Genomic DNA, 25082 nt, shown 5'->3' with positions numbered 1-25082 from the left:
GCGTCGACATTGCAGACCTATCCACCTGAATCGTGTGGTATCGGAAGCACTTCGAGCCACCGAATGCGGCCGGGGAAGATAAAGACTTTCTCGAATTTGAAGATATCCGTCATGCTGGCGAATTGTATCTGAATGGCAAGTGGATCGGCCGCAGTGAGCATGGAGTCATGGTCTCTGGGTTCAAGGTTACGGATATTGTGAAATTCTTGCGGCCCGCATCGACAACAGCTGGACCTATAGGGAGATTGAAACGGATATTCCGTAACAGTGGAATGATAAAACTTCTCTGCCAATTATGAAGGAATAAATAAAATGTATATCTCCACATCAGACACTACCGCTGTGTTCCAACTTGAAAACCACCGGGGTTTACATATGTGCGTCAAATATCAATGTACCCAGCAAGTCTGCCACTCATCTCGGAGGGTAAATTTGTTGATGCTGTTACCACATGCACTGGATTCCGAAAGACTGAATTCGACGATGGGATGTTCAGCTTCAATGGCCGCGTGTTGCGCCTGAAGGGATATTCACAACGGACCACAAACGAATGGCCAGCGTTGGGCTTAGCCGTTTCTCCATGGCTGTCAGGCGTGTCAAATGAAACGGTACCTGGGAGTTACGGCAACCTTAATCCGTTGGATGCATGTCACTCCGTGGCAACAGGATGTTGAATCATGGCTCGTTTGGGTATCCTCCAGGCTATACCGGCAGGGGACTCCGAAGCAGATATGACGGGGAGGCAATGGGAGCAGCGCGTTGCTGATGCGTGACGCAATCATCTATCACCGGGAAAACCCAAGTGTGGTCTTCTGCGAGTCTGGAAATGAAGCGATATCTGAGGATCATTTGGCACAGATGAAGGAGCTTCGGGATACCTTTGACCCTCACGGTGGACGAGCTACGGGCTCACGCGAGATGCTTGATAGAATGGTCGCCGAGTATGGCGGAGAAATGATTTATATCAACAAGGGTTATCGCATTCCTTTCTGGCAGATGGAGTACAGTCGCGACGGAGGATTGCGCAAGTACTGGAATAATTACTCACCACCTTACCATGTGGACGGGGATGGCCCTCCCTATGACGGGAAAGTCGCCAGCTCGTATTACCGCAGTCAAGCCTCCCATGCGATTGAACATGTTGAGAGGTGGTTTGACTACTTTGAACAGCGACCTGGCAGGGGTACCTGGGTTAATGCTAGTGGTGTCAATATTGTTTTCGCCGACTCGAACACCCATCACCGTGGAGCTGAAAATTACTGAAAATTACCGTCGCTCCGGGGAAGTCATTAGATGCTGTTCGACTGCCCGAGGATGGATGGTATGCCCACCGGGTGATCTAGGATAACTGGGTTGATCTCGGGAGTGTGGCTGAGCACATCGTTGGACACTGGAATTCCAACGACCCCCCCGTCAAGGATATCTTTGTTGTTTCTACTGCTGAAGACGTCGAGCTAACCCTCAATGGTAAGTCCCTGGGCAGGAAGGAGCAAAGCACCCGGTTTCTCTTCACATTCTCCAATGTTACCTGGAGGACCAGTGAACTTAACGTTTTTGCATACTCAGGCAGTGCGAACGGGGTCCTACTTGACGAGAAGAAGACGAGCGGTGACCCTTCTGCTATCCGCCTTACTCCTCGTGTACCCCCAGGTGGGTTTATCGTCAACGGAGCAGATATCGCAATTGTAGACGTTGAGGTGGTTGACAAGGCTGGTAAACGAGTTATCGCTCTGAACCAGATCGATTTCTCGCTTTCCGGTGAAGACACATGGTGCGGAGTCCAAGGGTCCCGAAAAGTACATTTTTTGGGAAACTCTCCCTGTGGACTCAGGAAAGCGGGGTATACCGTGATTTGTTACGCTCGACAACAGAAGCTGGCAAGGTCACTCTGCGTGTCATTTCCGATGGTCTTGAGTCGGTGGTTATTACACTATCTACCAAGTCCATCTGTGTCAAAAACCGGGCTCAGCACCTTTATCCCTGGTGAAGATCTGCCACCCAACCTGTCTCGCGGACCCACGCCACCGGGGGAGCCCTATGTCATTTCACGCCGCGCTGTAGAGGTCCCTCAATGTGACAGCGGGCACCTCGCAAGACAATGCGACTACGTCCTTAGATGATAATGAACTGACCTACTGGAGGAGTGACTCCGGCAAGGATACTGCGTGGATTGAATACTTTTGGGATGGCCCTGCCAATGTGACCCAGGTGGTTGAGATGCGGAGCTTCCAGGACACGGAATACCCAATCAAGCTCGGCGTAGGCGATTGCTTGTCTTCGAAGATACGACTCCCACAGCACTCAGATATGTGACTCTAGACTTCAATGCAACTGTGGGCGAGAGTGTGAGCATTTGCTGTTGATGGAGACGGCGACCTGGGAATCAATGAAGCGGAGATTTGTACTCCAGTCTAGAGACTAAAAAGTTAGTTGCTGGAAGCTAATATCCATATCCTTTTGTTGGTGAGAATTGGTCAATGAATTCTGGATCGACAAACTATGATTTGCTATCATCCTGCCCTCGTTCAAAGACTAGTAGCCATGCTCCGGCCGGGGCAGCTTCTGTACAACACTTCTAAAGTTTGTATTATTGATCTTCTCTTCTGATTCAGATCCTCTTTACTTTGGCCTCAAGTCTTAAAACAATACAATTTTTAGCCAAAGCATATCAATTATTAACTTTTTACAAAATCATCAATAACATCTTCCGTGCATCCCCCATTTACTGTAATCTGATATCACGTGCTCTCGCGCCAGCCCGACGCGATCATCGCGCTTCAGCTTCAAGAAACCGGCTTCGATGTCTACAATTGAGATCTTCATCAGATCGCCCGCAGAACCGATAAATCCATGACCAAAATTTTGCGTAATACGCCCGCGAACCCATACTCGAGCTCCATCCCCATCGACGACCAGCTGGCCCCTGCTACTCATGCCCCGCACTTACGGTAAATCGAAAGGCAAGGCAAAGCAAACACGGCTTTCCTTCGTCCCAACAGCGTTTCCTTCTGATGATAAAGATGACGAAATTGACCGCAAGGCGAATGTTCGCTATTCCCACCCATCGATGTCGACTGTACGCCACGGTCGATCGGCTGGCGAGAAGAGCTTGACGCCAGTCCCGTTCATAACGGTCGAGCCCTCGCCGGAGGAAACATCCCAGTCAGAGGAGGAAAAGCCATCTCGAAGGTACTCTCGTACCAAAAGGGAAAGTAAGTATATACGTGCTTAGACACTCGAGTTACCCGTCTGATAATGGGATGAATGGATAGAATCGTCACGAAAATCGAGCTCGAACAATGCCCCCCAATCTGCGCCTCCTTCTCCTCCCATGGCTGCTCAGGATAGTGATAGTGATTTGGAAATTATACACAGTGCGCGCAAGAATATGAAAACCAGAGTTTTGAAGCGGAAAAGACCAGCAGACACTTCAGAGTCCGAGAAAGAGGAAAGCGAAGAGGATGAGATAGTTTCTCGACCACGTCGAAAGCTAAGACGCGGTGGTGCTGCACAACATATAGTTGTCGATGATGACGCTTCGGAAGAAGAGGAAGTTTGCGCTGTTACGTCAACTTCGCCTGACGTACCTCATACCCCGCGACGAAATTCGAGTCAGGAGAGGCTTGATCTGGAGGAGGATCTTGAAGACCTTCAAGATTCAGGTACTCTCGGTTCTTGTTAACAATCTTTGACATGAGCTGATATGTCTACATAGTTGTTAAGACGTCACGCACTCGCGGGAACGTTGCCAATTCAGCCAGAGCACAGAGACAAGTCTATCTCGAAGCGCTCCGGCGTCGAAGAGCCGGACAAAAGGATGAAGGCGATGGGGAAGGTCGATTATCACCTCAGTCAGAAGACTCGGAATCGAACAATAGTGAAGCCGGAATGGAAGAGGAAGCTCCATTCCGGCAGCCGCAATTCCGAAGGTGGGCAAACGAAGATGAGAGCAGCGACATTGAATCTACACTCGGAGCCTACGAAAACCTAGATCGCTACGAGGACGACTTCGTTGAGGAAGATGATGAGGATAAGCTTGGAGTCCCCAGTGGACTAGAGGACATCCCTATCGAGTTTTCTCGACATTCATACAAGCGACTGAAAGACTACTTCCAAGACGCCGTGGAATGGATGGTGCACAACCAACTCAACCCTGCATTTCCCCGTTCCAGTCCGGTCTACAGGGTAGCCTTCGACAAGCTGGATGCAGAAGTTCGAGGACGTACTGGCTCGCAGTTAGTGTCCTCGGTCTGGAATACAAACTTTAGCAGGGCTCTCTTAGCACGACCGCACCTTGAAGTCACAGCTTATCCTCCCGAATTTTCCCATCCCTGCGACGCCTGTAACCGATCAGGACACCCGGCTTCCTTTGACATCAAGCTATACGGCAAGGCGTACTCTCTAGAGACGCTCGAGCCGCTAGCAGACGTAGACGCGGACAGCGACGAGGAGCAATCAGGGAGTGACGAAGAAGAAGATAGGGATGAGGCAGAGAGAGATCGAGAAGGGCACATCTTACCTGATGATGATACCCGATTCTATCTCGGAAGGTTCGTCACTTGCTTTCCCTTACCTGTTGCCCATCTCGCCTTCAGGATACTGACATCTACCACCATCACAGACACTGCAAGAAGAATGCATTTATGGCGCACACCCTCACCCACTGGCGTTTCCATCTCAACGAATTTGTTGTCGAACATCTCCGTACAATGGGCTACATGTCAGACAAGAAGGTCATCAAACGCAGCCATATGAGCCAGAAGAGACGAAATAAACATGCCGCGAGGGCAGTCGCCAAGATTATCAAATCGGGGGAGGTTAAAAAGCTGTGGCGCGATTTTCACATCATTATGAAGAGCGCGAGGGAATCCACAGTAGGCTACACTTCTTCAATCTGACAGTCGTTAGAAGCTAGGCTGACAACTATCACAGGCAGACTGATTGTGGTATGAAACCCTCTCGGCCTTTTCTCCTACATAACCTCGTTTCTTTTCGCATCATCTTCACTACTCTCTCCTTGCGATTGGCGTTTTCATCTTGTTTGTCCGTTTTCGGCGCAATTAGTTTGATACCCAAGGAATGCATTGATGGACTGACCTAACCCTGCTTTACTTCCTCCTTTGCTTCATGGGTAAAGCTCCCAAACCTAGGACCAATCTGTACACAGTCCCCCAGAACAGTGTTTTTGAAGTCATTCACGTTCCATTATCTAAAGAAATGAGTCGATAAGACAAACAAGAATGGACACGAAACCAGATGTGAAGAAATTACAGGGTAAAAAGGAACAACCTGTTATACAAATACACAAGTTCTTGAAGGTGAAAAAGCGAGCTTCAAGAAACAAGGCGTTGGAGAGGAAGAGTCATAAGAACCGAACCAAACAACACCGCAGCAGTATGCAAGAGAAGGAGAAATATCCATCGCCCTAATCCAATGATTAGATTTGACGTGTCACCCCCTTGCCCGTGGTACAGAGCAAAGACGATTCCAAGGTCAACATAAACTCCAACATAGGGTTAGAATATTATCCTCGTTTGTAGATCGATTCGCGGAAGATCGTCGGGCAACTTGTGCTTTATATAATGCGACAATCTTCTTCGCTCGATTATTCTGGAAGGCGACGGATATTTCCCGGGTTTCGTCGAAGGAAATCGCTATAATGATACACAATCACCTGCCCCAGTATGGGCGCGCACATGGCAAGGATTGGGACAGGAGACGAACGCCTGAAGATTGGTCACAAAGTATAGGCAGTTGACGGGCGAGAAGGAACCGCTCAGGTTCTTTCCGCGGCTGCTACGGGCTTGGTCGGGGAAAGTATGTCGGTTATAGAGTAGGTTGAGCCTTCTGCTCTTCCGTAGAAGGAGCGCCAGGGGCAAGCATCTGAATGAGAGGAGCAAAGTTAGTCACCACTATCACTCGTTGAATTCGTTTTCAATGACCGATGACGCGAGTTTCCGATGTCTTGGCAAGCCGTCGGGACAGGAAAGATTTTGCAATTGATGCAAGCTACCGAAATCATTCGGTGATGGGCAGAATAATGATAGAAGAAGTACAATCGAAAGTCGAATAAACTACTGCGCAAAGAAACCATCTGTGACGTACCTCATTGGCTCCCTTGATCATACCCTGCTCTCGCTCCATCTGGATGTACTGTTCCTCTTCAGCGTAGGCGAGAGCCCACGGCACACCAAGAAGGAAGGCACTGGTGCTGAGAATCCACAATGCCTTACCGCTGAAAGCGATGCTAGCCTTTGCGAAAGAGGTGACGGTAGAAACTGTGTTGGTGACTTGCAGACGGGCGGAGGGAGGAACAACGTCTTTTAAAGCGTACAGGCGCTCGTACAATGACTCGCCCTCGAGGTCGTAATCAGACTCGACGGAGATCTCTGATTCTAAAACAGGGAATTTCGATTAGGAGGCTTTTGAGTAAAAGAAAGTAGGTGATGAGACCGACCGGTATCAGTGTAGTCCTCGTCGTCGGAAGCTAGAAGGACATCGTTCTTGCTGGCCTGAGGCTTCTCTTGGGCGAAGTGCTCGTCCTCGACTTCAGTGAGCTTGACCATTGCGATGATTTGTGATTGAAGGGATTCGTGGAATTCAAACAAAGAACAGAGGACGGATGATCGAGAATTAGTGAGGTTACGGAACCGAAAGAGTTGATCTTGACGGAGGGCTGGCTCAAAGTTCGGATCCAACTTTTTTCCCGAGCAGCAAAAGCGGTCAACCGATGACTCTGATCCCCAGGAATTCAGGTCAAAAAATCCTCATTGCCTTTTTTTCTTGGATGATTGGCGGATTTCGAGACTCAGTAGAACCTTTTTGGAGACTCACAGAAACAAGCCCATTTTGAGCTTATAGCTATGCCTATATTGAGCATTCGAGGGAGGTCCGAAGTCTGCTGCGTCTGGAGGAGACTTGGTATCATTGTCCCATTTTGAAGTCAATCTATTGTACATGGCTTAATAGCGATCTAAATACATGGAGCGAAGAACACAGAGCCGCTCCAGATAAAAGATACCATACAAAGCGAGGTATCTCTATTCTCTAAAGCCCCAACTCGTCGCGTATAATTTTCCGACCGTTTAAATTTGAGTTACCTCTTCCCAAGCTTCCACCGCGCTATCCGCTCCTGGATCTCGTCCCATGGGAAGGGCCGCAGTTTATAGCCCTCAAGCTCACCCTCCTGCAGGACAACGGTAGGCTTTCCGGTGCCCTGTCCCTTATTCTGGACCTGGCCGCCAAAGACCTTGCGCGCGACACGTCGCAGATCTTCAACAGTGAGGGATTCGATCTGCTTGCACATTTCCTTGACGCCGATCTTCCGGCCGTGAACTTGAACCTGGCGGCCAAGATCCTCGAGCTCGACCATCCGCGATTCAAGGTTCATGAGAAGTGAGGAGCGAAGCTGGTTCTTTGCGCGGTTGACTTCCGGTACCTGTAGAGCTGTATACCCGGTGTCCAGGGTTAGAGCTTGCAGTTCCCGGCACATAACTTCGAGCATCTCGGTTGTCCGCGTGGGGCTGCACGACGCAGAAATTCCAAAAATGCCACTGTCTGTGTAGCCGTGGTTGAAGGCGATGCAGCTCTCGACCCATCCGTGCTGGTTGAGAACGTTTGTGTAGAGGCGGGAGTACATGCCCTTCCCTGGGCCTCCAGCTGAGAAAGATCCGCCGCCTCCGAGGAGGGTCTGGAGGGTCGCAAGGGCGTAGATGTCGGGATCTGAAATCGGGAGAGCCTCGAAGGCGAGGTGGATATAGCTCAAGCGGGGGAGCATAGGGTTAGCTGGGGGCGGGATAGGAGGAAGAGTGAGGAATCCACCGGTATAGTGCGAGGGCTGGGTTAAGTCGAGGGCCGATGATTGTGTGGGCCCGACTGTTGATGGATTATTGTTTGATCCGAAACCCTTGAGGAATGGAAGTTTTGAAAGGATGCCGGAGTCGGGCGACGTTGAGGATGGCGCGGACGCTGCTGCCGATGTAGGAGTAAACTGAGGAACCGTTGGCAACTCTCCATCCTTATCAGGTGCTGAGCCCGACAATGTCGTTTCAACACCGATCCCGGAAAGCTCCGGGCCATTGTTTGAGCTAGGAGCCTTCATATCGCCGAATAACTGTTCTGTGAGTTTAACTGCTTCGAGGTGAGGCACACCCGCAAACGCAACAACCATCCGCTCTGGACGGATGAAAGCTTCTCTGTATTTCTCTACCACCGCCTTGTTTATCTCCGTAAGTCTCTCGCGCGGGCAGAGTAGAGGGTTGCCCAATGTGTTATCCTTATACGCTGCGGTATGGATCAACTCTGGCAGGATAAGCTCCGGTTTCGCCCAAATTTCGTTGATCTCGTACTCCGCAGTTGCAAGTTGTTGGAGAACCTCTTCTTCGGTGATAAGAGGATCGCGAATAGCTTCCGCCAGCAAGCCGAGGGTAGTTGGGACAGCGGAGTTGAAGCTGGCGGACTGGTACATCAACGACTCGCGGGAAGAGGCACATTGAATATTTCCTCCAAGACCTTCTAGAGTTTCAATCATCTCGTCCGCTGTGCGTGTCTTTGTGGACTTGAAAGCTAATCGGTCCATTATGTGGCTCACTCCTCGCAAGCTCGCATCCTCGTAACGAGACCCGGCATCGAGGTAGACTCCGACTCCGGAGAATGGGCCAGGGAGAGATTCGGTGGCGACGCGGATACCATTTGGCAGCGTGGTGATTTGATCCAGTTCAACCGGATCCTAATAAAGCGGAAAGGCGTCAGAAACCAGTCAAATAAGGTGCAATCTTATCGGATGCTCATTACCTTAGAACCGACGTCGTTGACAGTACTGAAGCCTCTGGAAACAGACCGTGGCACCCTGGCAAGCGGCTTAGCGGACTTAACAGCCCGCAATACTGCGCGACGCATCCTGCAATCCGTATGTGCCTGTGGAGTGCTCAGGAGAGCCGGAACCCGAAAGCGCGTCTTCTTTAGGTTTGCGGAAAAAAAGCTGCTTTCCGAAGAGGATTTCGCCGGCAGCAGGATTCAGAGCAAAGCAAAATCGGCTTATCTAATCAATCAATCGTTTCAAGGCAAGACAAGTTGCTCTCCACGTCATCACACAAACCACCTGTAATCGGCTCTCTATTTCATCACTAAAGCTACTTCTCATGATATACTAATCGCAGGGAAGAATCATGGATGCTCCGCGGCCCAAGCCCTATACCAATCAAGACACGAGGCATTTGCAACACTGGCGCCAATCTTTATGTTGAGACCACACAAGATCTGTTTCACAGCGTTCTCGACCTTCTTGCCATTTGACGTTACCGGAATCTCGGGGCACATATCCACGATGCCAGGGACATGGCGAGGGCTCAGTTCTTTGCGGATTGTAGCCTGAATGCGCGATGCCAGATCAACCGGCATGGCTGTCGGAGTCTCGCTACACGATGCCAGCTTGACAAACAGAACAACAGTTTCGTCCGTATCAAGGCTTTCTCTCCTTCGTCCAACACACAGGGAATCCTCGACTTCGTCCGCAAAATGTTTCAGAAGAATGTTGTAGATCTCTGCACTGCCGAATCGGACTCCGGCTGGCTTGAGGACGCCGTCGCTCCGGCCCAGCATAACTACTCCACCAGTCTGAGGGACCACGCGCACAAAGTCTCCATGGTGCCAGATTGATGGCCCGAAGACATCAAAATAACTTTTACGGTACTTCTCTGCGCCAATGGGCCCTGGCGGCCAGAACATGACAGGCTGTGCGGGAAATGGCCGCGTACAGACGAGATCACCCGGCTCGCCGGAGGCACTAATATCGGTGCCAGCATAGTCGTAGACAGAGACAGCCATTGCCAGGCATCGACACTGAATCTCGCCCTTGTAGACAGGCAGGATGGGGCAGCAGGCGCAGAAGAGGGAGAGAATATCAGTACCGCCGGTGATCGAGCCCAGCATAATATCTGAGTGAATCGAGGAATAGACGTATTCGAATGTCGAAGGTGCCAAAGGAGATCCGGTACTGAAAATTGCCTTCAAGGTCTCCAAAGTTACCGGGCGATGCGGATGTTTGCTTGGGTTTAGGGCAGCCTGCTCTAGCATTGAGAGATATTTTGCAGAAGTTCCGAAGTGCGTGATCTTCAACTCGTCAATCAGACGAGGCATAGCCATCTCTCCATTGCCTCCTTCCACGTCTAAGGGCCGGAACGGTGAGCCGTCATAGAGGACAATTGTGGCACCGCTGGCTAGACCAGATACCAACCAATGCCACATCATCCAGGTGGTTGTGGTGAAGTAGAATACACGGTCCCCAGGACGAATATCGCAATGAAGTACATGTTCCTTCTTATGCTGGAGCAACGTCCCCAACGACCCATGAACGATAGGTTTGGGCGCTCCCGTCGTACCACTTGAGTACAGAATATAGACGGGGTGCTCAGGTGGTAAGCTTGCAAATTCAAGTGGTGCTGCGAGGTTGCTGGCTGTGGATAGAAAGTCTTGGTAGGTGTATGCCTTCCCTTGGTGTGGTGAGAGCTCCTCCAGGTTTATCCTATGCGATTTGATAGTATTGAAGACAACCAGCCTCTTTAGTTTCGGTAACTCAGAAACAATCTGGCTGATTTTGGTACTCGCGCTGTGCACTTTACCATTGTAGAGAGAGGCGTTATCGGTGAACAGAATCTTGGGCTCAATCTGCTTCAATCGCTCAAGCACAGCGTGGACTCCAGTATCGGGAGACACACCCGTCCAGAAAGCACCGATAGACGTCGTCGCCAGCATGGCGATAACAGTATTTGCATGGTTTCCTAAGAAGCCGGCTACTCGGTCGCCTTCTTCTAAGCCAGCGGTTTTCAATGCATTGGCGCATTGCCGTACTCGCTCCCGAAGTTCCTTCCACGAGACGAACTCGCGGTCTAACTCCGTAGCGCCAATCATTGCGACGGCATCTTCAGGGGGAGAGTTGGCGGGATATAGAAGATTCTCAGCGAAATTTAATCTTGCACCCTCGAAGAATTGGGGGCGGGGAAAGAGAAGCGTCTCAGATCCCATAACCTTTAACATAGTCAGAAACTCCTCGCTCTCAGGGGCTGAACCGTTCCAGCGAGAGGAGAGACCGCTACTCACCTTGCTATAAGATTTGTGGGCATTGACAGCTGTATATAGCCAGATATCCTCCCAGAATTTAGCAGGCTCAGAAACACTCCACTTCCAGAGATCATCATAGTTGTCGAGAGTGACTCCGTGCTTCTCGGCGGTGTTCCTCATGAACTGGTATATTTGTGTGGATTCAGGCGCAGAGTGCCACCATAGCTCCTGGGGGCCCGCGGGAGACCCGTTGGCAGACATCGCTCCTGCGGCTAGTTGTCTCTGAATAATTTGGGATCGTCTTCAGGACAAAACCCTTCAGAGAGAGCTGTTGTGGGCGGACACTGGAGAAAGGAAAGTTCGCACATGAAGGTTATTTCCATGCTCATACTTACCGAGTGCTCGTGATACTAGCCTTTCCTTTTACGTTAAGTGACCAATCCCACCTGCACCTGCACCTGCCTGCGAACCGCTGCCGGTGTCCGATGATATTCATCGCCTTTGTACAAAACACTTACTTGGTCCATTCCTTGTCACCTATTATATTGCTTTCCAATCTCTTCCATTCTCTTTTTTGCTTTACTGTCCCCTTCTGTGCCAATTCCTTGACAGTTCGACCTTTACGGCCCCAACCCGAGGCTACACCCCGAGCGGGCCACCGCGGCCCGCCTCCGGATATGTTCTTGTTGAATTATCAATTGTAATTATTCAACAGCGAAAATTATCATGTTTTGAATGTTCCTGGATGTTCCATGATGGGAGCTACAAGCTCCAAGGCAGTCACATTTACATTTCCGGTCCGAAAACCGTTGCTAGGAAGGTCCTCTTGTCTCGGCTTTATCGAGGCGTCGGCACTAATATATAGTTTGAGTGTTTTCTTTGATAGCAGCCATATCGCCGACAATCAGAAGAGTACCATTCATGCTTTCCAGTAAAAGTTGGAGACCACAACTCTGATATCTAGCCCTGAAAAGCCTTTTCCTTTCCGCTATCCTCGCAATATTTTCGTGCCCCGAGGACGATACCGCCTCATATGACAGTCGATACGGATGTAAAGGTTCTGTGAATAAGAGTCGCACAGCCTGTAACCTTACGTATTTGATCCGAGCCTGTCCACTGAGGGAAGTCAATGAGAGCGGGCGGCCATGGATTCTCCGACGGCAGTAAAGAGCCGGGTTCAACGTATCGCAGGCCGCCTCGAATATCATACTCGGCGAGCAAAGCCCGCGCGATCTGATCCACCGTTTCGTACTGTCGAGCGGAGATATTGAATACCTGTCCTACTATGTCCTCCCGCTGCGGGTGGTTCTCAATTGCGACGCAGGCGTCACCGCAATCGTCCACATGGACAGTATGGAAGATAGAATTCGGGACCACAGGCAACTCCAAGGGTTAGTTGAGCCTTACACAACGCGCGGTTACCTCGAAGAAGCCCCGGTGGTAGCTGGCAGATCGGCCAAAAACGTTGGTTGGGCGCACGACCACGGCTGCGAAAGCATCTAGGTGCTGGAAGACATCAAGCGAGGATCGAGCACGGATTTCTGGTAGATTTAGAGGGCTGTTTTCGGTGTGGGGTTCAAGGCTGGGGTCCCCGTCGTAATGCGGGCTGATGCCCGCAGTCTTTGCAGCCCGAGGAAATGACGACAAGAGGTTGGGGGCCATTTGACGTACTTGCGAGGGAGACAGTCCGCAGAAGTTGAACCGTGCTCTTGTGGCGAATGGCGTAGTTATCCAGACTCTCCGTCGTGGACACAATAGCATCTAGAGTTGCGGGCAGTTGCTTGAGGATGGACTGATGCGACTTGATATCATCGATTTGACTCAACACTGGTAATATCTCTTCGAGTTCCAGAGACTGAGCGGCACTTGCTGAGCGAACAAAACCGTATGTTATCCAGCCTGCGCGGGAGAACGCGCGTGCTACGATATTCCCAACGTAGCCATTGGCGCCGGTAACGAGGCCTGTTTTAGGTGGCATGATCAGACAGATGGAGGCGAGTAACAAGCTTCCATGCTAATGTCGAAGGGAAGTGTTTAAGTCTCCAATATCCCCAATTCATCAATTACAAATAGTCATGGGGACCGGGGGGGTGCTTACAAGCCAAAAACTTCCACACAACTCTCGTCCTCGCGAAGAATATTTCCTCATTAGCGAAGGAGCCAGGGATGAAATTCTCGAGCCGAGCCGCAGATCATATCCTCGGGGGTGTGCCCTCTACAAGAGGGAGGTCGGTGCCGGCGAAATTGCGAGAGAATGTGACCGAAATCTTAATCTGTCAGAACAAGGATCCACCATCAAAGCTCTGGACGTCGAGTTCAAAGAACAGAGCATTCCAGTCGATCGACTCCATCCCAATATCAAGCGTTTCCCTTAACCCATTCCAGTACGAGGAAGACGGGCTGAGGAGACTTTGCTCGGCAGACACGTTGTGTAAGTCATAGCCGAGACTAGGACCTAGCGCGTCCGCGAGGTGAATGGGAGTGGAGTATGAATCAGGAGATTCTCTGATATCGTCTCCTTCGCTCGCGCCAGCATTGCTGATTCCGTTGATGGAAACTTTATGTTTCCGGACGATCCGCATGAACGACCGCAAGAGCCTAGCGGCAATGGAAGAATCGTTCTTCGCCTTTTGAAGGATGCTGCAAGCATCAGATGCTTCTCTCCTGCGTTCCTCTTCCTGACCCTGGTCCTTGTAAAGGCACACATCCAGGACGAACACAACGATGGCTATACCCAGGCAATGCAAGGAGCCGGCGAAACGGAACCTAGTAAGGACGAAGGATATCGACTCTTTTTCGAACAGCCGCTCAGTGCGAATAACAGCTCTGGCGGCGTCCAGGCATACGTCTCTCGAGTAAGCGTAGGTCGGGTTGACGGAGGCCTTAGCGAAATATGGCAGATGCAGCCTGCACCTATGAGCATGGGCAAGAACATTGAGAATATATCTTTGGGCCATAATTCCTGGAGCAACATCTGGATTGACTTTTGCGACATCATTCAAGGAACCCCCGTCGAGTCGGAAGAAGGCTGGAAATCCCGAGATGTAGTCGTTGGTCTTTTTATCGTTTTCTAGTACTATGTCATAGTTGAACTTTTGGGAGCGAAAGATGGAGGTACGATCGGTAAGCTCTCGACAGATTTCACCAAGTTTGATCCGCTGAAGGGTATAGGAAACATGGGTAGGGTACTCCATAGGTCGTTCTACGATGGGTGCGCCATGAACAAGGTCCGTATCGTCGATATTTCTTGGCTTTCTTACCGACATGTGGTGTGGGTTAATCGTGTAAGTGCCCTTCAGGGGGCCTTCAAAGTAAGAAAGAACCCTTGGCAAGTCAGTAACCACCAGATCCCAGGAAAGAGGAGCCATACCAGTCTGTAGCAACGAGATACCACCAGACTCTCCTTCCCGTCTCGGCCTCGACTGTGTCAATCGGCTGGCTACTGGCGGAAGCGGGATCGTCGCTATTATCAATTCTGTGAAGGCCGAGTTCCCTTGCTCCTGTAATGGCTGTTAGGATTAAGCTCCGGTATCTCGACGAAACGCCTTCGAGATTGCAGACGAGGCTAGCCGTAATAATCCTGGCTTGGATTGCTTCTAAGGATCCATGTGATGCCTGAGAGACATGTTCCAATAGATCAAGGGCGGCGTTTAGCCAAACAGAGGCGCACCTATTGGTGTCCTCTATCGTTAAGTATGGCATTCTTTCCGAGTCTCGCGAAGTCCATGAGTAAAGAGTGTTCGCGATAATGCTCAAGAGTAGTGCAACATGTGAAGACTTTGGACGTACTTGCCGATGCAGCCCTTCGTATAGATAATCCACAGTCGCTCTGACGGAGGGAATATGGATGACATGAAGAACGTATGTCAGTTCTTCGACGTATTTTTCCACCAGGAGTCGAGATTCCTCATACAGAGGGACCCAGAAGCACTTTGTAATATCTGCGCTTGTTATAACATCCAGGAAGCCTTGAGTCATTACTGATGGAGTTTCTTTTATCTGCCGAATGGGACAAGCTCTGAAGACAGCTTTGTCGCGCTTGATAATATTCTAGAAGTACTCAAATCAGCGTCTTTCACCACGGCCTTGCCTCCGTACGCAGCATACTGAGACTCCCGAAATAGAACACTCCAACTCCAGCCATCGAGCATCTTCGGCGGCGTGTTTCTCCCTTCCAGGGTTTTGTGGTTGTATCAGGAGCTTGTTTGGCGCCGTACCAGGCTCTGAGGGCTCAACTTGTGGATTATTCCGGAGGACTATGTCTTCCAAATTTCGGAGCCGCGCAAGGATATCTGCAGTTGTAGCACAGGTATTCTCGCTAGTACTATCCTCTGAATAACTTTCAATCAGCTGGGAAGTGTATAATTGGCACGAGATCCCACGACTCGTGCAGTTGGGGCATGGGAATCGACGGCTGCATCGTAGCTTTCTTGACCGACAAAAATGACAGGAAACAGGCCGCTGCCGAGACGGCTTCTTCTGAACGGTTATGCTTGACTGCATGGTAATCGCCGCCAGAAGCAGAGGGACATGGAAGATGCATGCTTGAAGTTCGCAAGACGTGGATGATGACTTCAAGTTCCTGCAGGCTGTGTGACTGGTTGTTCGTCAAGCAGCCAATCATATTGTGCCAATCCCGCGGGAATTCCGCGGGGGTTCGTGGAGACACTGATCTATAAAAGAATCGTTGTGCGACGGAGGGAGAAGTATCAGTTCGCGGCTTTGAGATTAGAGATACAATTTCTCATTATCATCTTTGTATCCCTCGAGAAACCTGATGGACGACATCGTCTCGCAGATTCGTGCTCTGGCGGGCGAGGCAGACACTGCTGGTAGGGTCAGGGTCCAGGATGCGCTTCGGCAAGTCTTGTCTCAGCTCGAGAGTCCACAGGACACTTTAGTACAGCTGCTTAACGCAGTAAGTGTAGTCGAAACTGGACCGCTACTTCTATTCTTATTAGAATAACTTGGCCCTCAAATTCATGTTTACGTGATTGACATCCTACATTGCTGACCAAAGCTTTCTAGCACTTGCGTATCGCGGCTGTCCGACTAGGGATCGGTTCAGGCCTTTTCAAGTCACTTTCCCAGAGCCAGCATCCCCTACAGGTGGCCCAGCTGGCTGCGCAATTGTGCATCAATCCACAGATGCTTGGTGAGAGGCCCCTTCCTTTACATACCACTTGCGGCTACCTTGGGATCCTAACTCTTTTCCCATCGGGTTGGAATAGCACGAATCGTCCGTTACCTTGCCTCGAATGGTCTGATAGATGAAGTCGGCGTGGGCGAGTTTAAAGCCAACAAGAGCACGCATATCTTCTCGGATCGGAAGGCGGAAGCCTTTGTTTACCATGCGTTCGTACTCGAGACGCTTGAACCCGAGTTTGTAGCTGACCATTGAGGTAATTACCTGCAGCTTCGATGTTTGTGGCCCTGCCGTCCAGGTCTTTCCGGATTTCTTGGACGAAACGGGATATGCAGATATCACCAGCAACACTAAAACACCCTTCCAGAAAGCTTTCAACACCGACCTGGCCTGTTTCGCATGGCTTTCTCGACATCCAAAGCTCCTTGAGGAAGCGCAGCAAGTGATGAAAGCGTTTCAGTCAGGCGATTGGGCTGTCGGGTTCGATCTTTTTGAGAAAGAAGCCATTAGGGCCCCAAAGCACTTGGAGAGGGTATTTCTCGTCGATGTCGGGGGCGGTCATGGGCACCAATGTGTTGAGATAAGAAACAAGTTTCCAAACCTGAATGGACAGCTTGTGCTCCAAGATCTCCCGGAGGTTCTGAACGGACTTCCCGACATCCCAGGGGTGAAAATCGAGGCCCACGATTTCTTTCAGGAGCAGACCGTCAAAGGTGAGTAGCCACTGACAAACGAAGCGATACCTCGTCCAATTAACCAAGTCGACTCGAAAGGAGCGAGATTTTATTATCTTCGACGCATCCTACATGATTGGCCTGATACCCTCTGTATCAAGATCCTTCAAAATCTGCGTTCTGCGATGGCCGATGACTCTCAGATTTTGATCGATGAGGTTGTCCTGCCTGACACAAAGGTACCATGGCAGTCCACCATGGCAGACCTCATGATGATGGTCACTCTGGGTGGGAAAGAGCGCTCGCAGGAACAATGGAGATGCATTGCTGAGCAATCGGGGCTGCTCGTGGAGCACATTCACAAATATCATGGTTCAGCGACGTTCAACTCAGTCGTTGTGTTGGTGGCTAAGGGGGCTTTCGAGAGGCGGAGTTCTTGTGCCTGAGGCGCCACTCGTCCCAGTTGTGTTCAGAGAAAGTCCTCTTGTTTTGTTCTCGAAGTAGGGGTTTGCAATAATAATGTTGTTCACACCCTCTCATTTGCAAGATCGCATGACGAGCCAATAGGGTGTGTTGATTGCAAAACCGCAGTGGGCTCTGTGCATTGATCCCACCTGGGCAGTCCTTTAATTTCTCCCGAGAGCGCCTTGCACAGTTTGTGAGCAGAACCGGAGCCGGCCCCTTTTGCTAAAATCGAGACTGAAAAAAGAGGCTTCCAAGGTGGTACTCGTAATAATCTTTTGCTGGGACGGTTACGATACCCACATTTGCTCTCCGCTCCAGGTGCTCTGGCACGAAAGATCCTTCAAAATACAATACGGTACCATGGATCCGAGCTCTTCCGGGAAAAGAGAAAAATCAGGAGACTTCATCCACTTCAAGGGCGAAGCGACTTTGAGCTCTCGTCCAGCGATCGGACTTTCACTTCCTCCGCTGATCTTCCATTTCCCTCTCCGTTGGACATCTGTCTGCTCATCATCTGTCACCCATCTTGAGTCGCATAAGCCTTTCTTCTCTCTCGACAGAGCGTGTTTTCAGCGAGGTCGGTTCGAAGCCTCTGAGCTTCCAGCCTCCGCACGTGCCCAGGTACGCTTTTCTGCATGATGAATGACGCCGGGAGGCTCGGAGTTGGTTTGGTCTGGCTGTGTCTCCCTCTCGTCTTTCCACAACTTCTTTTGCTCTGTATCTCCCTAGGACTCGTCAACTAACTTGTGATCTTCTCCATGCCAGGCCAATTATCTCTGACCTGCTGGCTTTTTTCAGGTCGTGAGTTGGAAAACGAGAAACAGTAGAATCAGGGGCTCCTCTCTTGTGTGGCTTCCCACAACATCGGGTTTTACTCTCCTGGAAAGCGCGATAGACCACACCCGTTGTGCGCCATTCGTGGTGCTGTGAATTCGCTGGCCTATACACAGCCGTTTCCTTGCGATGCCGCGTCGATCCGCTAGCACATCCCCCGCGAACAACCCCCCCAACACCTCGTCCTACTCCTCCACAATCGGAAAGAGCGGCATCGCCATCAAGGCGCCCTCCAAGCCGAACCGTCTGAGCCAACTCTTCTCGACCTCCCCTAAGACTAAGGCCGAACCTCAGACCGCGCGGGCTGCTCTCCAGAACGCCGGTGGAGCCACTACCGCCGCTCCTTCGATTAGCTCTGCCTCACTGTCCTTACCAACGATCTCCCTCTCGACCGCGACTGCGGACAATCCGGACATGAACGAACCGCCAACCACACTCTTTCAACCCCCTTCACCAGAAGAGTCTCGTCGTCTGGCCAAACAACATGCCCAGTTCGGTCCCCTGGGTCATCCCAGCCACCGGTATTCCAGTCGGCATCCCGGTGGTTCCTTTCCGGAGCCAATCATGGACGAGCCGCCTTATTACTATCTTATTACCACTTATATCAGCTATTTAATCCTAATCGCTTTTGGCCATGTCCGCGACTTCTTCGGAAAACGCTTCCGTGAGGAAAACTACCGCCACTTGAAGCCCCGAAATGGCTATGCTGCACTCAATAGTGACTTCGACAACTTTTACGTTCGCCGCCTTAAGCTACGCATCAACGACTGTTTTGAACGGCCAGTCACCGGTGTTCCCGGCAGGTATATCACCCTAATCGATCGAGGCACTGATGACCACAATAAGAGCTTCTATTTGACGGGAACCACAACGGACACTCTGAATTTGAGCTCGTACAACTACCTTGGATTTGCCCAGTCGGAGGGCCCTTGTGCTGATATCACAGAAGAGACTATCCGCAAGTATGGAATTACTCCGGTAAGCACCCGTGCGGAGGTAGGAACTCAGGACCTCCACGTGGAGCTTGAGGATCTGGTCGCAAACTTTGTTGGAAAGGAAGCGTCCATGGTCTTTTCAATGGGATTCGGTACCAATGCCAACATCTTCCCAGCTCTTGTCGGCAAGGGTTGCTTAATCATCTCTGATGAGCTGAATCACGCATCCATCCGCTTCGGTTCACGTCTCTCCGGAGCATCTATCACCATGTTTAAACACAACGACATGCGAGACCTTGAGTCGAAACTTCGCGAGGCCATCAGCCAGGGTCAGCCCCGCACTCACCGGCCATGGAAAAAGATTCTCGTAGTTGTGGAGGGTCTTTACTCTATGGAAGGCTCTATGTGCAATCTTCCCGGCCTCGTTGCCCTTAAAAGACGCTACAAGTTCTACCTCTTTGTTGACGAAGCACATTCAATCGGTGCCGTCGGCCCTCGTGGAAGAGGTGTTTGTGACTACTTTGGCATCGACACGAAGGAAGTAGATATTCTCATGGGTACACTGACCAAGTCTTTCGGCGCGAACGGGGGCTATATTGCGGCCGACCAGGCTATGATCGACAAACTCAAAGCGATTGATTCTGGCATGTTCTACGGGGAGTCCACTTCTCCTGCAGTTATCGCACAGATCGTCTCAGCACTACGACTTATAAACGGTGAACTCATCGCCGGACAGGGCGAGGAGCGACTACAACGTCTGGCCTTCAACTCCAGATATCTTCGGTTGGGGTTGAAGCGTCTTGGCTTTATAGTGTATGGTCACGACGACTCGCCTATTATCCCTGTGCTTCTCTTCAACCCTGCCAAGATGCCTGCGTTCTCTCACGAAATGTTGAAGCGAAAGATCTCTGTCGTTATTGTCGGTTACCCTGCAACGCCTCTGGTTTCCTCCAGAGCTCGATTCTGTGTCTCCGCTGCTCACACAAAGGACGATCTTGACCGTATCTTGACGGCATGTGATGAGATCGGGAACATCCTCCAGCTCAAATTCTCCACCGGCGTTGCTGGCGGGGCTATACCCGTCAGCGACGACATGGCGCCGCCCCCAGAGAAAGAAATACAATGGCAGCAGAAACGAAACCCGAGAATCATCCCTCCTAGATGGCGCATCGAGGATGTTATAAGGCGCGGTGTTCAGGATGTCAAGTCGCCGCTGTATTAAACCTCTGGACTCCAAATGGTCGAGTTGGACCACCAAATGGCCCATTTCGCTCTGCTGATTAATGCCGACGTCTTACGGTATACCTGGCACCATTGTACATAAAGACCGAAGGAGCTCTTCGGAGGCGCTTCTGACGCACTCGGTTGATGCTGGTCCTGCCGTTCCGGTGTCGGTTTGGTTCGACTTTCCCCAGATTTTGGTGCATCACGAATGGAAAGAACATCACGACAATCCCGCTTTCTTTGGTTACGTATCATTAGCCTGCTTTGGGAATGGGATTCTCACAACTGCGCCAAATTCACCCCTCGGGCACAAAGTTCTATTGAGTCGCACTCGTTCCGTTGTTCATGAACTTGTGTGATAAAGCTCACCATTCCATCCCGCCCTCCCTACGGCAACTTTTATTCCTTTTTCCCCCTACTTTTCCTTTGATTTGCCCAGTCTTCTGTTCCTTAAAGACACTATTGCTAATTCATACCATCCTACCAAGTGCTGGAGGCTTGGGATGTGAGTAACCTGCTTGTTGTTTACATACGGGCCCGAAACTATGCTTGTACCTGATGAAACTGATACGAGGGTTGGGAGTACATGATCAGCTTGAACGAAACGGCATGCTACCTGGAGTTGTACGACGTTATAATTACTAATACTTATTATTATAATTCAAAGGTCTATTAACTTCTTCATGTGCACACTCGTCATCCAAGATGACATTGGCATATAGGGATATAGAACTGCAGCGTCTTCTAATCTCCACGCCCCGCAACTCCAGCGTCACCCCTTCCCTACAGCCAAATCTCCCACCATCTCAAAAAGCCTCTTCACACCCTCTCCACTCTTTGCACTCGTCTCAACAAACCCATATCCCATCCTCTGCGCAACCTCCTCTACATCCGCCCTCTCAACCTCCCTCCCCTCCCCCGCCAAATCAACCTTATTCCCGACAAGAATATAATGTGTTGCCCCCAGACTCAATCCCACAGCCCGCACCCCATCCGCATGATCCTCCACCGTCCTCAGAAGCTCTTCAAAGGACTTCCGGCTCGAAACATCATAAACCGCAACGGCGACCCGCGCGTCTCGCGTAAATGCTAGCACCAGATGCCGGTATCGCTCGGCACCGGCGCAGTCCCAGATCATCAGGCGGGTTTCGGTCGTTTCAGACTGAGGCTGCGCCTGAGACTGTGACTGTGCCCAGAGGTGCACTTGGGATTGCGGGTCATGGTTGTGTGGGAGGGTCTATGGAGAGTTAAGTATTTTGTGCGTGTGCACTCTCCATGTGGTAAGATGTGGAACAGGGAAGAGTGAGTCCTCGGTAGGAACGTACAAGTCTAACGACGTCTGCGACCCCGGTGGGCTGTGTATCCTCGCTGAAAGAACCGTCCTTAAAGCGGGCTACGAGGGATGTTCCGCCTGCTATAAGTTGTTCCTGTTTATCAGTAGATGTTCTTCTGATAGAGACGGAAAGTACAGTCATGTGTTGTTGTTACCCTTTTCAGCGCCTATGAAAATAACCCTGCGATTTTGACGATCTTAGCCCCAGGACCCTGGAAGGGAAAGAGGCGAAGAGAAGGTAATAATAGTACTTTACGAGAGGGGACTTGGCAGGAGCACCGGACGCTAGACCGGGTGTGGTTTCCTTGGAAGAGAGAACAGAGCCCATCTTGGAAGGGGTTCTTATCCCGTCCTGTTATATGGACGGTTGGAGGCTCTCATGGATTTTCGCGAGGAGACCAAGAAAACGCTACTAGGGGGCCTCGCATATTTATCCCCGTCCTTGGACGAGCTGGAGGCTGAGGGATACTATCTCGCTGCCTGGCGATGAAAATTATTGCATTCTTGGACAGGTTGTCTTGACTACTCAATTTCGTTCTGCCTGTTCACAGTGACTCTGAAGGATAGATAATCACAACACGGGCTTCGGGGGCTGAATCCACTTTAAGTATGCAAGGAATGTGGGACATGTTACCACCGATGGGACCCATTGATCTAACAGTTATCTGGTGACTTGCATTGCTACATTGCAGAAGAAAACCTGATCAATATCCCCGACTCCGGCGCCCTTCGGTCGTCGATACTGCCATAACCAAAAACGTGCAAAACTCTCAAAGATGCACCGATACACTCCCGAAGCTGCAAAGGAAAGCCCGAAACAACGCCATTGTATGTCAAAATATGTATAGTCTGTCTCTCATGGTAAGGACTTGAAAAAGCTCTATGCATGACGGTCGTCCGTTCCCTGAGCCAGTATTGAATGCAAAGCAGAACCCAAAGTGTGGCCGTAAGTCCAGAAACATGATCCGAGAACAAGGCGTGAGGAAAATCCCAGAGAGTCAAATCTAAAGGCTCGTCAACACAGTCGCAGTGTAACAAAAAATCGTGAGATCGTAATAATATCCAGTGAGGATACGCAAGGGAGATTCGAGGTGCAGACGATGTAATAAGCCGGACAGTGACACCCATCACACCGCACCATATCTGCATGGCTCCTCGGTGAGAAGAGCCTGCCCTTCAGGACTAGATTCAGATGTGGCTTTCCGCACAGGAGAGGGGATCCAGCCCCTCATCCAGCCATGAACCCCTGTCCAGCGGCTACGACCACGCTTAGGGTCCTCAGTCTCAATCACGGATTCGTCATCGGAGCCATACATGAGGAATTGCACCCCCATGAAGCCGTCCAGGAATAGAACGCCGAATGCTCCGAGGAAGAAAGGAATAGCCCGTCCTACCCACTCGACACGGCTATTTCCATCCGCATCGGCCCATCCGCCACCGCCGTACGGCGGAAAATCATACCAGGCGTTCGGGCTTGTTAAGAGAGAAGCGGAATAGAAAAAGTTGCCGCTAAAGGCAGCCATGAAAAGCAACGGGGACAAGCCGGATGTGCTCTTGCGGCGGTAGTTCTTGTACAACTGAGGCGGCCGCGAGCCCAGGTAGAGAACAGTGGACATCCAGGAGAAAATACGTCCCAGGAACTCAAGAGTCAACCCCGAGGAAGGTGGGAGAGGGTCAGACTCAGTCGGGGCTGCGTTGGCTACAACGGCACACAGCGTTGAGGCTAGCAACACTGTGCGTGCAGCTGTATTTGGGACGACCATGCTATTGCCAGTTCTAGCGGTAGACCGTCGCGAAGAGCCTAGCTTCTCGTTGGAGTAAGACGTAGGAGCGTTGTTAAGTGTATTGAGGGATCCGGTCTTGAAATCAGTGGCTGCCTTGGAATATACCCTAGGAGATAATCGTGGCGAGCTATCTGTCAAGGTCGATCCGTCTTCAGAGAAAGAAACACCCTGGAGAACATTCGCGGGCACATTGTCGTCGTCGGAGTGAGGGAGGGCGACATAGGCATCATCTCCGCTTCCCTTATAATGGGTGTACCAGAAGTACTGGACCACGAGAGTTATATCAACAGAAACATAGTAACCCGCAATAATGACCTGCCAGGCGGCCTGCCGAGTCAGAAGGGCGCCGAGAAGGTTTCCCATGTCTCCGAGACACCAAATGATGAGGAAGAATATTGACAATCCGGAGGTCGACTGCAGCTGAAAGTTCTTGTATATCTGAGGAATCTGGGCAAAAAGCCATGAGACGATACTCAATGTTCCTAGCGTTGACGAGAGAAGCGCGAGTGGTGTGGGGAGGCAGATGTTCAGGCGCGAGGAGAGAGCAACAAGAAACTGCGATGTCGGCTGGCAGTGTTCCGGGAGGGTTTGGGCGACATAGTCTATTAACGGGGGAGCCATATCCACGATATGTAACAGTTCTAGACGAGGTACCGTTAACTTTGAGGGAGTTCGACGGACACCCCTCACGGGCAGGGCGACCAACGCGCGGTCAGACAAGAGGGCGATAAGGCAATCAGAGGGCCGACAACGGCCGACAACGGAACATGCGACGAAAGCGAGCTCTCGAACACAAAAGAAGGAAGGGGAAGGAGCAGAGAGAAAGAGGATGAGGACGAGGATGGGGACAGGGGAAGGGCAAGGGAGACAGTTCAGGATGGATGAGGTGCAGAGTGGGATCGCGTCGAGTCATCCCCCTTCGAGATGGGGTCACGAGAGACGCCTGGGCTTCCCCAGCTGGGGACTCAGATAAGAAAATCGAGCCCAGTCCCAGTTCGGATCCCAGATGGGGCAAGTCTGAGCCCTGATTATCAGCCGCCTGTGATTGGTCACAGCCACGGTGATCAGGCATCCACCAGGCAGCCACAAGCGCCCACGGCCCAATTATCGGAGTGTTAGTCAAGGGATTGATAACCCGTGAAGGAAACATTATTCTGCACACTTGCATCACAACACTTTCAGGCCTATGAGCTCGTGCTACGATGACTCTGTCGAGACCGGCAGCGATGACGTTGGCGATGGTAATGGCCGTGGTGATGTTGGCCATTGGTGAGAGCTCTGGTGTTCATCGCCCGATGCGACGCTGGCTCGACGAGGATGATATCCGGCTAGACAACCGAGAGTGTTTATGACAGCTCGTACCCTCACTGCAAGAAAAGTCTATCAGAATCTGATACGTGTCAAACATATCGGGAGATAAACTCCGAGGTGGACCAAGCCATTGACATACAAATCCTTAGCGTTACTTCCTCGCCAGCTACGGGATCCATCGTGAGGACTTAAATGTGTATACTTATCTCTGTGGTTGACCAAGCCTGCCATGGCTACCGTCTGATGGTGTTAGACACCCTGAGGTTTGCTCTCGCTCAGGCCGTGGTTTAAGTAAGGCCGTGGTATGGCTCACTCTAA

General features: G+C 51.0%; 10 protein-coding genes across 10 annotated transcripts; 4 read left to right on the top strand and 6 right to left on the bottom strand.

The window, feature by feature from the left end:
• Positions 1-1254: 1254 nt before the first annotated feature.
• On the top strand, positions 1255-2470 carry BJX67DRAFT_358880 (uncharacterized protein). The gene is made up of 2 exons (XM_071029604.1): positions 1255-1467; positions 1567-2470. The coding sequence occupies exon 2, from the start codon at positions 1769-1771 to the stop codon at positions 1985-1987; it is 219 nt and encodes a 72-aa protein (XP_070884409.1). The 5' UTR covers positions 1255-1467; positions 1567-1768; the 3' UTR covers positions 1988-2470.
• A 462-nt stretch (positions 2471-2932) lies between these two features.
• Positions 2933-5493, top strand: BJX67DRAFT_389406 (uncharacterized protein; the record flags this gene model as incomplete). The annotated part of the gene is made up of 4 exons (XM_071034495.1): positions 2933-3212; positions 3273-3662; positions 3716-4550; positions 4622-5493. The coding sequence occupies 4 exons, from the start codon at positions 2933-2935 to the stop codon at positions 4896-4898; spliced, it is 1782 nt and encodes a 593-aa protein (XP_070884408.1). The 3' UTR covers positions 4899-5493.
• Positions 5494-5862: 369 nt separating this feature from the next.
• On the bottom strand, positions 5863-6665 carry BJX67DRAFT_358872 (mitochondrial import receptor subunit TOM22). The gene is made up of 2 exons (XM_071029603.1): positions 6458-6665; positions 5863-6395 (listed from the first exon to the last, which is right to left on the bottom strand). The coding sequence occupies exons 1-2, from the start codon at positions 6564-6566 to the stop codon at positions 6019-6021; spliced, it is 486 nt and encodes a 161-aa protein (XP_070884407.1). The 5' UTR covers positions 6567-6665; the 3' UTR covers positions 5863-6018.
• A 431-nt stretch (positions 6666-7096) lies between these two features.
• Positions 7097-11319, bottom strand: BJX67DRAFT_373277 (acetoacetyl-CoA synthase; the record flags this gene model as incomplete). The annotated part of the gene is made up of 4 exons (XM_071031375.1): positions 7097-8728; positions 8806-8868; positions 9337-11025; positions 11098-11319. The coding sequence occupies 4 exons, from the start codon at positions 11317-11319 to the stop codon at positions 7097-7099; spliced, it is 3606 nt and encodes a 1201-aa protein (XP_070884406.1).
• Positions 11320-12087: 768 nt separating this feature from the next.
• On the bottom strand, positions 12088-13036 carry BJX67DRAFT_382911 (NAD-dependent epimerase/dehydratase family protein; the record flags this gene model as incomplete). The annotated part of the gene is made up of 3 exons (XM_071033325.1): positions 12088-12441; positions 12481-12599; positions 12730-13036. 3 exons carry the CDS (start codon positions 13034-13036, stop codon positions 12088-12090), a joined length of 780 nt encoding a protein of 259 aa, XP_070884405.1.
• Positions 12730-15609, bottom strand: BJX67DRAFT_358864 (uncharacterized protein). The gene is made up of 4 exons (XM_071029602.1): positions 15166-15609; positions 14429-15108; positions 13157-14382; positions 12730-13020 (listed from the first exon to the last, which is right to left on the bottom strand). Exons 1-3 carry the CDS (start codon positions 15559-15561, stop codon positions 13335-13337), a joined length of 2124 nt encoding a protein of 707 aa, XP_070884404.1. The 5' UTR covers positions 15562-15609; the 3' UTR covers positions 12730-13020; positions 13157-13334.
• Positions 15610-15835: 226 nt separating this feature from the next.
• Positions 15836-17324, top strand: BJX67DRAFT_373275 (O-methyltransferase-domain-containing protein; the record flags this gene model as incomplete). The annotated part of the gene is made up of 5 exons (XM_071031374.1): positions 15836-15976; positions 16087-16213; positions 16290-16413; positions 16475-16917; positions 16978-17324. 5 exons carry the CDS (start codon positions 15836-15838, stop codon positions 17322-17324), a joined length of 1182 nt encoding a protein of 393 aa, XP_070884403.1.
• Positions 17325-17652: 328 nt separating this feature from the next.
• Positions 17653-21001, top strand: lcb2 (putative serine palmitoyltransferase 2). Its single transcript, XM_071029601.1, has one exon. It carries the CDS (start codon positions 18307-18309, stop codon positions 20332-20334), a length of 2028 nt encoding a protein of 675 aa, XP_070884402.1. The 5' UTR covers positions 17653-18306; the 3' UTR covers positions 20335-21001.
• A 22-nt stretch (positions 21002-21023) lies between these two features.
• BJX67DRAFT_358853 (Rab family GTPase) lies at positions 21024-21866 on the bottom strand. The gene is made up of 2 exons (XM_071029600.1): positions 21825-21866; positions 21024-21750 (listed from the first exon to the last, which is right to left on the bottom strand). The coding sequence occupies exon 2, from the start codon at positions 21472-21474 to the stop codon at positions 21109-21111; it is 366 nt and encodes a 121-aa protein (XP_070884401.1). The 5' UTR covers positions 21475-21750; positions 21825-21866; the 3' UTR covers positions 21024-21108.
• A 268-nt stretch (positions 21867-22134) lies between these two features.
• On the bottom strand, positions 22135-24371 carry BJX67DRAFT_358851 (PQ-loop repeat-containing protein). The gene has a single exon (XM_071029599.1). The coding sequence runs from the start codon at positions 24072-24074 to the stop codon at positions 22797-22799; it is 1278 nt and encodes a 425-aa protein (XP_070884400.1). The 5' UTR covers positions 24075-24371; the 3' UTR covers positions 22135-22796.
• Positions 24372-25082: the final 711 nt, after the last annotated feature.

The sequence above is a fragment of the Aspergillus lucknowensis genome, assembly GCF_044049455.1.
Source record: "Aspergillus lucknowensis strain CBS 449.75 chromosome Unknown BJX67scaffold_32, whole genome shotgun sequence".
NCBI lineage: Eukaryota > Fungi > Ascomycota > Eurotiomycetes > Eurotiales > Aspergillaceae > Aspergillus > Aspergillus lucknowensis.
Note: the sequence above shows the minus strand (reverse complement) of the source record. Positions and strands in the feature narration are given on the sequence as shown.